We start from the raw sequence: 13720 nt of genomic DNA on the forward strand, positions 1-13720 counted from the left end.
TCGAGGGGGCACCTTGAGAGGGGGGTTCCCTCTGAGAGGAGGATGCCCCTTTAGGATAAAAGTTCATTTCAGCTGGTTGTAGCCCTCCGGGACCAAGCGTCCGTTTCCCCCGCCCCAGCTTTGGTTCTGAGATTTCCCTTCCAGGGCCAATTGCATTTTGTGCCTTTGGGCAGCTGACCTAAATTGATCTTCAATACTAACAAAATCTTTTCTCTGTCTTTTCAGCTCTTCATGACTGAGCTGTGCTGAGTATGGACCCAGGTGGTGGAAGTCTTGGATTGCAGATGCAAGCGTCCAAAATGCCCCATACTATGATCATGCAGGATTTTGGTAAAAAAAAAAAAAAGATTTTCATTTTTAAACTCGGTTAAAGCTAATCAAATGGGTGATGTTTTCTGGGGCTTTTTTTTTCTTCCGCGGGATCATGTATTTGCAGAGATTCAGCCAAGGAGCAGAGGGGTCAAGACAAAAAAACACGGTTTGGTTTTGTGCTTCCCGTCAATTAGTTTGGTACTTGGCATCCTGTGGGCACTCAGTAAATGCCCTTACTACTGCTAGTCCTCCAGTTTCCTTTTTCAGTCAGGCAGTCAGTCGTATTTATTGAGCGCTTACTATGTGCAGAGAACTGCACTGAGCGCTTGGGAGAGTACAGTTTAACCACAGAACAGACACATTCCCTGCCCACAGCGAGCTAACAGTCTAGAGAGGGAGACAGACATTAAAATAAATAAAATACCGATAGGTACAGAATAATAATAATGATGTTGGTATTTGTTAAGGCTTACTATGTGCAGAGCACTGTTCTAAGCGCTGGGGTAGATACAGGGTCATCAGGTTGTCCCACGTGAGGCTCACAGTTAGTCCCCATTTTCCAGATGAGGTAACTGAGGCCCAGAGAAGTGAAGTGACTCGGCCACAGTCACACAGCTGACAAGCGGCAGAGCCGGGATTCGAACCCATGACCTCCGACTCCCAAGCCCGGGCTCTTTCCACTGAGCCACGCTGCTTCTCTGACGTGCTATGGGACCGAGGGAGAGGGTGAATAAAGGGAGCAGATCAGGGTGACGCAGAGGGCCGGCGGTAGTACTGAGTGCTTACTTTGTGCAGAGCACTGTACTAACCGCTTGGAGAGTGTAATACAATAGAGAAGGTAGGCGTGTTCCGTGAGTACAGCGAGTTTACTGTGTGCACCGAGCACTCGGGAAAGGACGGCCCAACAGAGTTATAGGCATGACAGTCCCTGCCAGCGAGGGGCTGCCGTCTTTTCGTTCATTCCGAGTTCCTTGGTTTGGTGGATGACAGCGTGGCTCAGCGGAAAGAGCCCGATCTTGGGAGTCAGAGGTCATGGGTTCGAATCCCGGCTCTGCCCCTTGTCAGCTGTGTGATTTTGGGCAAGTCACTTCACTTCTCTGGGCCTCAGTTATCTCATCTGTAAAATGGGGGTGAAGACTTTGAGCCCCAAGTGGGACAATCTGATCACCTTGAATCCCCCCCAGCGCTTAGAACGGTGATTTGCACATAGGAAGCGCTTAACAAATACCATCATCATCATCATTAGTATTATCATAAGACTGCTGGTCAAACCGGAGAGAGCATAACCTGCCCGTTGATCGGCAAGCTAGGGGTTCTAGCGGACGCCCCGAGGGAAAACGCAAAACGTGTGGAAAATCCAAGCAGCGAACTTCCAGGTGTTGCAATGATGTTTCAAGGACGCCTCTGAAAAATCTGTCGAGAGAGCAGCCGCCCAGCAGAGAAGGTTTGTGGCGAGGAAGGATGCCCAGCAACCCGGCTTCCTCCTTCCCGATGCGGGGCTGCCTGTCACTCGACCCGGAATCCCGCGACCCGTCCCGGGTGGGTCGTTCCCTGCAGGTAGCCTGCAGGAATCGTTGCCACGGGGAGGCCGGGATGAGCTTCGGGATCCGGAGCAGAGACCTGAGAGTGGCAGAGAGAGAGAGAGAGAATATATGCATGCGTGTGCGTCTGTGTGCACGCTCGAGGGATAGCGTGCAGACTGTCACCCTCCAGACGAGGCTTTGTCCTGACTCTCTCCCTGCTGAGTAGTGATTTTTAGGAAGTATTCATTCATTCATTCATTCAATAGTATTTATTGAGCACTTACTATGTGCAGAGCACTGTACTAAGCGCTTGGAATGGACAAATCGGCGACAGGTAGAGACAGTCCCTGCCCTCTGACGGGCTCACGGTCTAATCGGGGGAGACGGACAGACGAGGACGATAGCGATAAATAGAATCGAGGGGATGAACATCTCATTAAAACGATGGCAACTAAATAGAATCGAGGCGATGGACATTTCATTAACAAAATAAATAGGGTGATGAAAATATATACAGTCGAGCGGACGAGTACGGTGCCGAGGGGAGGGGAAGGGAGAGGGGGAGGAGCAGAGGGAGATCGGGGGAGAAGAGGGTTTAGCTGCGGAGAGGTGAAGGGAGGGCGGTAGGAGTAGAGGGAGAAGGGGAGCTCGGTCTGGGAAGGCCTCTTGGAGGAGGTGAGCTCTAAGTAGGGTTTTGAAGAGGGGAGAGAAAGAGTTTGGCGGAGGTGAGGAGGGAGGGCGTTCCGGGACCGCGGGAGGACGCGGGCCAGGGGTCGACAGCCGGATAGGCGAGACCGGGGGACGGCGAGGAGGTGGGCGGCGGAGGAGCGGAGCGTGCGGGGTGGGCGGTGGAAAGAGAGAAGGGAGGAGAGGTAGGAGGGGGCAAGGGGATGGAGAGTCTCGAAGCCTAGAGTAGCCCTAATAATAGTATTAAGTGCTTACCCTGTGCAGAGCTCTGAGAAAAAACTAAACAGGTGAAAATTAGATCCGGCTCTTGGCCCTTAGGGGGTCGCCGTCTGAGAACAAGGGAGGAGGGAGTGGGCGGCGGAAGCAGTGAATTCAGACAAGGGCAGTCGTTTCGACCTGAGGGATAGGGCATCGTGGCCAGAGGACTAGACCCTGAACTCGGTAGGGGCAGGGAACGGGTCTGCCAATCCTGTGGTAGGATGGAAGAGAAGCAGCGTGGTTCAGTGGAAGGAGCACGGGCTTAGGACTCGGAGCTCATGGGTTCTAATCCTGGCTCTGCCACTTGTCAGCTGCACTTCTCGGTGCCTCAGTTACCTCATCTGGAAAATGGGGATGAAGACTGTGACCCTCAAGTGGGACAACCTGATGACCCTGTATCTACCCCACATAGTAAGCGCTTAACAAATAATGTTATTATTATTATTACTCTCCCAAGCACTTAATACAATGTTCTGCACATAAGCATTCAGTAAACACCACCGATTGATTGAGGAGCAGTTTAGAGTACAAGAGGTACTAAGTCGCTTAACTTCTCTGTGCCTCAGTTACCTCATCTGTAAAATGGGGATTAAAGCTCTGAGCCCCACGTGGGACGAGCTGATCACCTTGTATCCCCCCAGCGCTTAGAACAGTGCTAAGCGCTTAACAGATACCAACATTATTAAATCATTCATTCAATATTCATTCAATAGTATTTATTGAGCGCTTACTATGTGCAGAGCACTGTACTAAGCGCTTGGAATGTACAAATCAGCAACAGATAGAGACAGTCCCTGCCCACTGACGGGCTTACAGTCTATGCCCAGACTATTACTCTGGGGTTTTGGAGCTTATGACTCAGAAATGCAGAGAACTTAGAGAAGCAGCGTGGCTCAGTGGAAAGAGCACGGGCTTTGGAGTCAGAGATCATGGGTTTGAATCCCGGCTCTGCCACTTGTCAGCTGTGTGGCTGTGGGCAAGTCACTTAACTTCTCTGTGCCTCAGTTCCCTCCTCTGTAAAATGGGGATGAAGACTGTGCGCCCCACGTGGGACGACCTGATTCCCCTGTGTCCACCCCAGCGCTTAGAACAGTGCTCGGCACATAGTAAGCACTTAACAAATACCAACATTATTATTATTATTATTAAATGGTCCTTTTTTTTTTTCCGGTTCACTTGTAATGTTCGGAGTAGCTATTGCGTTGCCACATCATGGATTGCCAGGAACTGAATCGTAATGGTGGGAAAAGAAACGGGAGAGGGAATATTCAGCTGACTTGCCAGTTACAGTGGAGGTAGCAGTTGAGGGGAGAGAGACAGAAAGGGAAAGAGAGAGAGTTTGTTGTGTGTATGCGTATGCGTTCGTATGCGTGTGCTAGGCCAAAACGGGAATACGGGCTGCTCCAGTGGAAGACCGCCATAAGCAGCGCGGGAGCACTTCGCGTTTACAACGAGACGGTGTTGAGCGTGGACAGAAAAATCGGAGCATTTACGAGACCGCCCCTTCACAGATTTCCCCAGATCTGATCGTCCGTGTCTCCTGAGAACACCTCTCGTTTCTCTGATTGCACTTTTTCTCCTCCTTTACAGATAAGTGCGGTGTGCTGGTTTTTATGTCCCAAGACACCGTTCAGATCCTTTAAACGTTCCCAAAGAATAATTTGGTTCTCTCCAATTTCCTCTCTTAGTTTTCCCTCTAGAAGCTGTTGCACGGCTGATCAGCAGATGGCACTTTTGTGTGTCTTCTGAGCACGGGGCATGGTATAATGCGGAACTCTAGCGCTCCTGTGACGGGCCCTAATAATCTTCAGCCCTCTGACAGTCTGGGGGCTTGCAGCTTTTCGTGTCTAAAGGTGTGCCTGTCGTGGAAAAAAAACAAACCCCCTCTGGGGGCAGGAACAATCCGGAGGTCATAGAAACTGGACCAGTGAGACGTAGCGAAGGCTCTCGTCTAGTTCTTGGCTGGGGACTGTCACCTGCCTCACAACTTTTACAAATTATCTGGCACTGTGAATGCTGCATCAGGTTTTCTAGATCAGGGGGAGATAGTTTGGGGTTTCTTTTGAGGTTTTTTAATGACGGGGCGTAGCGGGAATGTTTCCTTTGGGAGGCGTCCCCTTGGAATACAAAGGACCAGCCGCGGACCTGGGGGGAGGTTTGAAAATTAATTTTCCTGTTGGCTGTGTAAACTGTCCTCCCCGTGGTTCCAGAACGCAGGCTTGTCCCCGCAGTAGTTCCTCCCCCACTGGCTGAACTGTCAGTGACTTTTGCCCGAGAGCCTGGCTGGACGGAAATCCCCAGTACGAAAGGCACCCTGTACTCTGTTCTGGGCTCTGGCGTTGGGTGTGATGGGAGTGAGAGGCGGGCTGCTAGCCTGGGCCGGGGGAGCTCAAGCCCCAGGGATGATAGCTATAAATCAAGTGGACCTCCCCCCCAGCTGTTATTATTAATAATAATAATAATAATAATAATAAAGGTATTTATTAAAGTGCTCACTATGTACTAGGGACTGTGCTAAGCACTGAGGTCAATGCAAGCTAATGAGGTTGAACACAGTCCACGTCCCAGATGGGGTTCCCAGTCTGAATCCCCATTTTGCAGATGAGTTAACTGAGGCCCGGAGAAGGAAAGTGGCTTGCCTAAAGTCTCACGGCAGACAAGTGTCAGAGGCGGGATTAGAACCCAGGTCCTCTGACTCGCAGGCCCGGGCTCTTTCCACTAGGCCCTGCTGCTTCTCAAGCGTCGCCCTGCTCGGTCTGCACGTCTAGAAACCAAACCGGTGCCAGCCCGGAGGGTCGGTGAGTTCAAGGGTTGCCTTCCTCACCTCTCCCCTCGAGTAGCCCGTATGCCAGCGCCCCTTTTCAAATGCCCGTCGCTAAGCTGTCTGCCACAAAGCCGGTGGCACCCTGGTGGGGTGAAGTCCTGCCCGTAAGCCCGGTGGACCTGTGGGCAGGACAGCGGGACCATCCTGCCCCTTTTCGGGTGCCCAGTGCAATCGAGCCGGCTGGTTTGGCGGCTCCCAGCGCCCGCTCCCTCGGCTTCGCATCCCGCGGCCGCGATTCGTCACCGCCACCGGGGATGCGGCCCGGTGTGGATCGCCCTTCTCCGTCCCTTGAGAGATGTCCGCCCCCGCGGGCTCTCCTGGCAGCAGCGTGACTGACGGTGTGAAAGAAGTATTTGATTTGGGCTACTCAGCTGGCACCGTCCCGACCCCGCACACGCCCAGAGTCCTGTGGGGTGGGGGGCGAGGAGAGCGGTGAGGGGAACGTGCTCGTGCTGGCTAATTGCCGGGCCCTTTCCTCTCCACTTATTAGAGGCGACTGTGCCGGTTCGTCCCTTCTCACGTCTTCCACCCTGCCCCCGGAGAAAGCGCATTTCATTCTTTAAAGGGATGGCACACAGACGCCGACCTAGAAATAGATGCGTTGGCCTGGCCCCGCGTAACTAAAATATTAATGATAATAATAATTATATTGGTATTTGTTAAGTACTTACTATGTGCTGAGCACTGTTCTAAGCACTAAGGTTGATAATAATAATAATGTTGGTATTTGTTAAGCGCTTACTATGTGCCGAGCACTGTTCTAAGCGCTGGGGTAGATACAGGGTAATCAGGTTGTCCCACGTGAGGCTCACAGTTAATCCCCATTTTACAGATGCGGGAACTTAGGCACAGAGAAGTTAAGTGACTTGCCCAAAGTCACACAGCTGACAAGCGGCAGAGCCGGGATTAGAACCCATGACCTCAGACTCCTAAGCCCGTGCTCTTTCCACTGAGCCACGCTGCTTCTATTACAGAGTGCTTAGTGGCGTGCCGGTCGTTTAGAAAGGAACGTCACTGTTGGAAATCGCCGGCCCCCTTGGCTCATACGGGTCGTTTTTAAAACGTTTTCCCGTCGCCCATCTTCTCTGAAGCACGCGTGAAGCGGAGGGCCCGGCGGTTCTCTCAGTAATGCCTTTTTCAAAATCTCTCGCCAGTGGCTGGCATGGCCGGGACCGCTCACATCGACGGAGACCACATAGTCGTGTCCGTTCCCGAAGCGGTGCTGGTGTCCGACGTGGTCACGGACGACGGGATCGCGCTGGACCCCGGCCTGGCCGCCGGCGTCGTCCAGGGCCCCGACATCATCACGGAGACGGACGTCGTCACGGAAGGGGTGATCGTGCCCGAGTCCGTCCTCGAGGCCGACGTGGCCATCGAAGAAGCCCTCGACGCCGGCGACCACGTCCTGACTCCGGATCGGATGGCGGAGGCGGTCGGGGTCGCCGACCGGGTGTTCGTGGCCGACCTCGTCACGGGGCCCGACGGACACTTGGAACACGTGGTGCAGGATTCCCTCTCCGGGGTGGAGTCTCCCACGATCGTCTCCGAGGAGGTTCTCGTGACGCACTCGGAGACGGACGCCGTCATCCAAGCGGCCGGCGGCCCCGGCCCCACGGTGACTATAAAGACCGAAGACGACGACGACGACGACGGGAAGAGCGCGTCGGAAGACTACGTGATGATATCCCGTAAGTGGACCGTGGGGTCGGGCCCGGGAGGCTCTGGAGAGCCGGGGTGCGTCGCGGAATATTCCGGGAGGGAGGAGCGCCTCGGGAAACCGATTCGTCTGCCAGGGCGCGTGCTGGACCCGCGTCGTCGATTTTTTTGGGGTGGGAGACACAGCCAGCACAGCGGTTCCATTTCAGCTATTTCCCTCTATCTCTCCTCCCCCTCCATCTTCCCTACAGCTTTCAATCGGGAGGTTTTTTTCCCTAATTACTAGTAATTTAGGGAACAAAAGAACCTGTGAGTCTGGGCGTTTCGTCCGGGCAATTAGCTCATAAAAACAGATTTTTTTTTCTTTTTGGAAAAGCAGTCTTTATGACGTGGGGAAAGGCAGCGGTTTATTTCCCAGCTAGACTTGGGTAAGATTTTTCTTATCCTTAGATCCGCAGACTCTCTTTCCTTTTTAATTCAGGAGGTACCGCCCTTTGGCGGCATATGCCCTCCACCTGCTGTTTTCCCTGGCTTCCAGTCGATGATGCAGTTTAGCATCCGTCTGCGCGTGGTGTGTACGTGGCTGCCCGTGTGGGTGGGAAAGAAGGCTCTCCTGTTTCCCCGAGCACATTAGGAAGCATTCTTCCTCCCCCGAAACCATCGATGAACCCTCCTCACGGGTCAACGAGGAAGGGAATGCCTAGGTTTTCTCTGGTTCCCTGGGAGGGAGTGGCCGCCAAGATTCCCGTGAGGTGTCGGAGGAGTCGAAGCCGAAGGTCTTCGCGGCTTTATAGAGAGTTCCCGCTCTCTCTCTTCAGCCGAGAGACTTGCGGCCACTAAAATTTCGCCTTTGCCTTCCACGACGGCATTGAAGGGACAAGAGAAAGAATGGTCAATGGTTGCTGCTGCTTTGAGCTGCCTGGATTTGCATTTTATTAATAATACCAATAATAGCGGCTTTCGTTAAACTCTTACTATGTGCCAGGCACCGTACTAAGCGCTTAGGTGGATACAAGCAAATCGGGTTGGCTACAGTCCCTCGTCTCATGTGGGGCTCACCGTCTCGATCCCCGTTTTATAGATGAGGTAACTGAGGGCCAGAGAAGTGAAGTGACTTGCCCAAGGTCACACAGCAGACAGGTGGCTTCGCATGAAACAGAAACTCCCCACTCTTGGCTTCAAAGCCGTCTCCATCCCCTTGCCCCCTCCTACCTCACCTCCCTTCTCTCCTTCTACCGCCCACCCCGTACGCTCCGCTCCTCCGCCGCCCACCTCCTCGCCGTCCCCCTTTCTCGCCTGTCCCCCGTTCTCGCCCATCCCGCCGTCCACCCCGGCCCACGTCCTCCCGCTGTCCTGGACTCCCCTCCCTCCTCACGTCCGCCAAACTAACTCTCTTCCCCTCTTCCAAGCCCTACTGAGAGCTCACCTCTTCCAGGAGGCCTTCCCACAATGAGCCCTCCCTTTCCCTCTGCTCCTCCCCCCATCCATTCCCCCTCCTCCCTCCCTCTGCTCTTCCCCCTTCCCCTCCCCACAGCATTTGTGCCTATTTGTATGTATTATTTATTACTCTATTTATTTTGTTAATGATGTGTACATATCTATGATTCTATTTATCTTGATGATATTTTCGCCAGACTGCTTGTTTTGTTTTGCTGTTCGTCTCCCCCGATTAGACTGTGAGCCTGTTATTGGGCAAGGATTGTCTCTCTCTGTTGCCGAATTGTACGTTCAAAGCGCTTAGCACAGTGCTCTGCACATAGTAAGCTCTCAATAAATACGATTGAATGAATGAATGAGTGAAAGTGGCAGAGCTGGGATTAGAACCATGACCTTCTGGCTCCCAGGTCTGTGCTCTATCTACTACACCATTACAAATTTGAGAAGAAGCAGCGTAGCCTAGTGGATAGAGCACGGGCCTGGGAGTCAGAGGACCTGGGTTCTAATTCTGGCCCCTCTACTTGTCTGCTGTGTGACCTGGGGTAAGTCACTTCACTTCTCTGTACTCCAGTTATCTGTAAAATGGGGATCCAGACAGCGAACCCCACGTGAAACATGGACTGGGATCTCGTATTTACCTCAACGTTTAGTACAGCGCCTGGCACAAAGTAAGCACTTTAACAAATACCATTTAGAGGAAAATAAAAGGCACTTCTTTGGGCCTCAGTTTCCTCGACTGTAAAATGGAGTTCAATACCTATTCTCCCTCCTACTTAGATCGTGAGCCACAAGTGGGACGAGGACCGTGTCCGATCCGATTAACTCGTATCTACTCCAGCGCTTTAAAAACTCCAGTGAAACTAGGAAGTAGGATGGCGTGATCCATAGATTCAGAATTATATCTAAGCTTTCAGGACTTTTCAGGGGAGGGTTTTTTTTCTTTTTGAAAGGGAATGTGAAGTTCTGCTTATTTTTACAAGTTTTTCAGAGGGAGACCACCCTCTAAAGTGGAAATGCTTCCCGTTTCTCGGGTAGGTAACGGATCGGATTTCTTTTTTCCAACCATTTCCTTTTTCAGCTTCGATCTCCAAGTACTGCGACTAGACAAGCCGCAAATTAAACATTTATAATTTGAGCAGTCCATCGAAACGAGCTCTAGGGTCTTAAGAAGGTTATATTAGACTTTGATTCCAAACGCATAAACACACAATACAAAAATTGTACCTCCTCAAGACATTTCCTCTTTGTGACAGAGCGAGAAAATGCTTTTCAGAAATGTTGCTGGAGCTTCTGAAATTGTGCTAATATTTCCCTAATAGCATAATTCGCTCACCTTCCCTTAAATAATATCAGAGAGTTCAAACGGGAAGGGCTTTCGTTATGCATATTTGGGGGGAGAGTTAAGGAGGGGGGGACACTAAAAGAAATCTGGCCAAGAATTAAGCGACAGAGTAATGTCTGCAGAGCAGTGCAGTCCTCTGGCAACAGCCGGAATAGACAGTGTCAAGTGTCAGTGGGGAAGCGGCACGGGCATGGAAGTCAGAAGGTCCTGGGTTCTAATCCCGGCTCTGCCACTTGTCTGCTATGTGGCCTTGGGCAAGTCATTTGACTTCTCTGTGCCTCAACTGCCTCACCTGTAAAATGGGGATGATTAATAATAGCGTTGGTATTTGTTAAGCGCTTACTATGTGCCGAGCACCGTTCTAAGCGCTGGGGTAGACACAGGGGAATCAGGTCGTCCCACGTGGGGCTCACAGTCTTCATCCCCATTTGACAGATGAGGTCACTGAGGCACCGAGAAGTTAAGTGACTTGCCCAAAGTCACACAGCTGACATGTGGCCGAGCAGGGATTCGAACTCATGAGCCCTGACTCATGAGCCCGGTCGTCTGCCCGGCCCCGCCAGGAAAGCCTCGTCCACGGGCTGCGGAGACGGCCGGAGTGGTGTCTCGGCCTTTCTTGCCCCCTTTTTGCCGCGGGCAGTTGGGGAGGACGCCTTGGGGTCTCGACTCTCACCCTCCTCTTGGTCCGTCACCCGGGGTTTGCGCTCCGCTACCTCCCCTTGATCCCATCGCGGGATAGAGTACGTACAACTGAGTCGATAGAGACGTTCTCCGCCCACAAGGAGCTCACAGTCCAGTGAATGCCGCCTTGGGGTAGAGCGAGGACGGAGCCCTCCCCGGCCACCTTCCCCCTCGACCCCCGAGTGCCAGGCTCCGAACCAGGAGCTCGGTAGAAGGGCGGTGGAAAGGTGGGTCTCGTGAGAGGGACCTAAATGGAAGAGACATTTGAAGACCTGGGTCTCCGAACGTTTCCCCGGCTTGCTGGGCCGGCCCTCGGATCCTGCTTTTAATAATGTTGGTATTTGTTAAGCGCTTACTATGTGCAGAGCACTGTTCTAAGCGCTGGGGTAAACACAGGGGAATAAGGTTGTCCCACGTGGGGCTCACAGTCTTAATCCCCATTTTACAGATGAGGGAACTGAGGCCCAGAGAAGTGAAGTGACTCGCCCACAGTCACACGGCTGACAAGTGGCAGAGCTGGGATTCGAACTCATGAGCCCTGACTCCAAAGCCCGTGCTCTTTCCACTGCGCCACGCTGCTTCCCCAGAGGCTTTTAGCCTCTGCTAGGGCAATAATCCATCAATCAGTGCTCCTCGTTGAAGAGTCGGAGTGTGCAGAGCACTGTACGAAGCGCTTGGGAACCCACTCCCGCTGAGATAGAACGCAGTCCGGTTTGCGCTGGCTTTTCTCAGATCGCTCACCAGAAGCAGTGTGGCCTAGCGGATGGAGCAAGGGCCCGGGGGTCAGAAAGACCGGGGTTTTAATCCTCACCCCGCCACTTGTCTGCTGGGTGACCTTGGGCAAGTCACTTCTTAACTTCCGTGGGCCTCAGTTCCCTCATCTGTAAAATGGGGATTAAGACCGTGAGCCCTCTGTGGGACAGGGACTGTGTCCAACTTGAGGCGCTTGTACCTACCCCAGGACCTAGAACAGTACCTGGCACATAGTAAGCGCTTAGCCGATTCCACAGTTATAATTGTCATTTGAGACCTCTGAGTGCATCTCACGCTAGCACCCGGCCCCCGGTCAAACCAGAATCACCACCCCACTCAGAACGGAAACCTCTGGGGCTAAAAAAAACCTTTCACCCCTGTTGGTAAGGATTCTTTTAAGGGGGACGAGGGGGCAGATCGCTCTGCTTAAACTCGTCGTTTTGATCAGTTCTTTCGGGGGCGTGCTGCTTCGTATCTGGTGTTCTCAGGGTGACAAGAATGAACTCCCAGTGGGACCCTAATGTCACCCGTTGATGACGTGCATAACAGCGATAGCTCCCAAAGCTGTGGATTTGAGTCCAGCAGGGCCTTGGTGGCCCGGAGCTGCGATGCGGTTCTCGTGGGCTCGCCCGAGCCGCGCACCGCGGTTTCCTCGTCTTTGAAAGAGGGCTAACCTAGTATGAGAACTCTGAATCTGTAGAGGGCTTTATTTTTTTCCTCCCCTCCATCCTATCATCTTCAGGTTTCGATTGTCTTGAAGATATCAAGCACGCCAAATGTTTCCCATTTGATTGGCACGCTGTACGGTTGGGACAAGGTATTGGGTGAGGCGGGATCTGAGGGTAGACGTGGCCCCTCTGCGCCTGTGCTTGAATTTCCTTAGCCGACGCGGCCGGTCAGATTTCACTTCCGACTTCTGAGAGAGAAGTGTCGCGGATCACCTCGTGGGAAGGAAAACAGATCGGAGAGGGTATCTGGTCTCGTTTATGTGGGTTTCGGGCCTCGATTTCAAAGCGAGTCGTAAGCGGGAAACTAGGAAGTGATGGCTGGACTCTAGGTTTTTGCTCCTGTTTTTGAGGGGGTTAGGTTGATTTTCGTTGGTTTACCCGCGAGGTTTCCAAACCGTCGCCCAGGGAGCGAGAGGTGGTATTTCCCCGAGCCTTTCCATCCGGGGTGGGTCCACGGCAACGCCTCGAAACGGCACGAGGCGGAAACGACGACGCCCGGTTTTCACGTGGGTGACGGTCGTGACGGGCTGCCGGTTGGTCGTGAGCACCTCGCCCGGGTCGTCGGGGCCTCGGTAGCCGGCTCCCCCGGGCCCCGTCGCCGTCCCCTCTCCCCCCCGGCCCCCGGGCACCTGCTGGCAGGGAAGCCCCAAGCCTCGCCCCAAAGTTAGCGGCCCAGGCGGTCTGCCCGGGCTAACGTCCGGGGTGAAGGAGCCCAGAGTTGACACACCTGTAACTTTAAATATACCTTTTTTGTTTGTTTTTCAGGACTGTGATGTCCAGATCCATTGCAAATTGCCAGCTCCCGATCCATGTGGCACCCCAGTATGCACTGTGCTGGTGACCTCACCCCCACCATGGGACTGCACTGGAGCTGGCCTCATTAGGGGTAAGGTAAACCCCCTACCCCCCCACCTTTTGCAAGAATAGACTATTGCACATTTTGCTAAAGTTTGTTGTTTTTAAATATTCTTATATTATACCCACTGGGATATAAAAGAATATTGAACTTTAGAAAACTCTGCAATACCGTAGCCCGGGCCTTACCTTACTCCTATATGTTGTTTGACTGTCCAGTAGAGTTCTGTGGTGGGTATGAGGCGGTCACCACCAGAATTGAGGCTGGGGTATCACATTAGGTTGGGAAACAGCCCTCCGCAGTGGGTCTGGACATTGCGCACCTCACAACAAGCAAAAGAGGTAAGTTTTCCGTGTGGTAAGTTCTGAGTGTCGCCCCGGGTTGTTTGGGGACATTCAGGACCCGTGTCCGAAGCAGGCTCGCTCGATTCGCCTTCCCCTCCCCGGCCCCCTCTCCGTCCCTTTCCCCACACCCCCGCCCCCGTCCTCCCCTTCCCCCTCTGCTTACTTTCCAGCTGGCTTCATGTCCGTTTTGGTCTTCAGAGGTCTGAGAAACAGATCGTGGAGGGTGGGAGGGGCGGCCTTGGGTCTCAGAGGGACCGGGCCCGAGACCCTTCCTTGCCCGCTCGGGCGGTGCGGTCGTCATTAGTGCCGACCCTGTGGC

At 53.1% G+C, this 13720-nt stretch overlaps 1 protein-coding gene across 3 annotated transcripts in view; it reads left to right on the top strand.

Annotated features, from left to right (window-relative positions):
* ZNF711 (zinc finger protein 711) overlaps positions 1 to 13720 on the top strand; it is a 36205-nt gene that overhangs the window by 13517 nt on the left and 8968 nt on the right. For all 3 annotated transcript variants that reach the window (XM_029067822.2, XM_029067821.2, XM_029067823.2), the window contains exons 2-3: positions 226 to 330; positions 6759 to 7292. In XM_029067822.2, the coding sequence (XP_028923655.1) occupies positions 252 to 330; positions 6759 to 7292 (613 nt within the window). In that variant the 5' untranslated portion in view covers positions 226 to 251. The remainder of the gene's footprint in view (positions 1 to 225; positions 331 to 6758; positions 7293 to 13720) is intronic.

The sequence above is a fragment of the Ornithorhynchus anatinus genome, chromosome 6 (assembly GCF_004115215.2).
Source record: "Ornithorhynchus anatinus isolate Pmale09 chromosome 6, mOrnAna1.pri.v4, whole genome shotgun sequence".
NCBI classification, from domain to species: Eukaryota; Metazoa; Chordata; class Mammalia; order Monotremata; family Ornithorhynchidae; genus Ornithorhynchus; species Ornithorhynchus anatinus.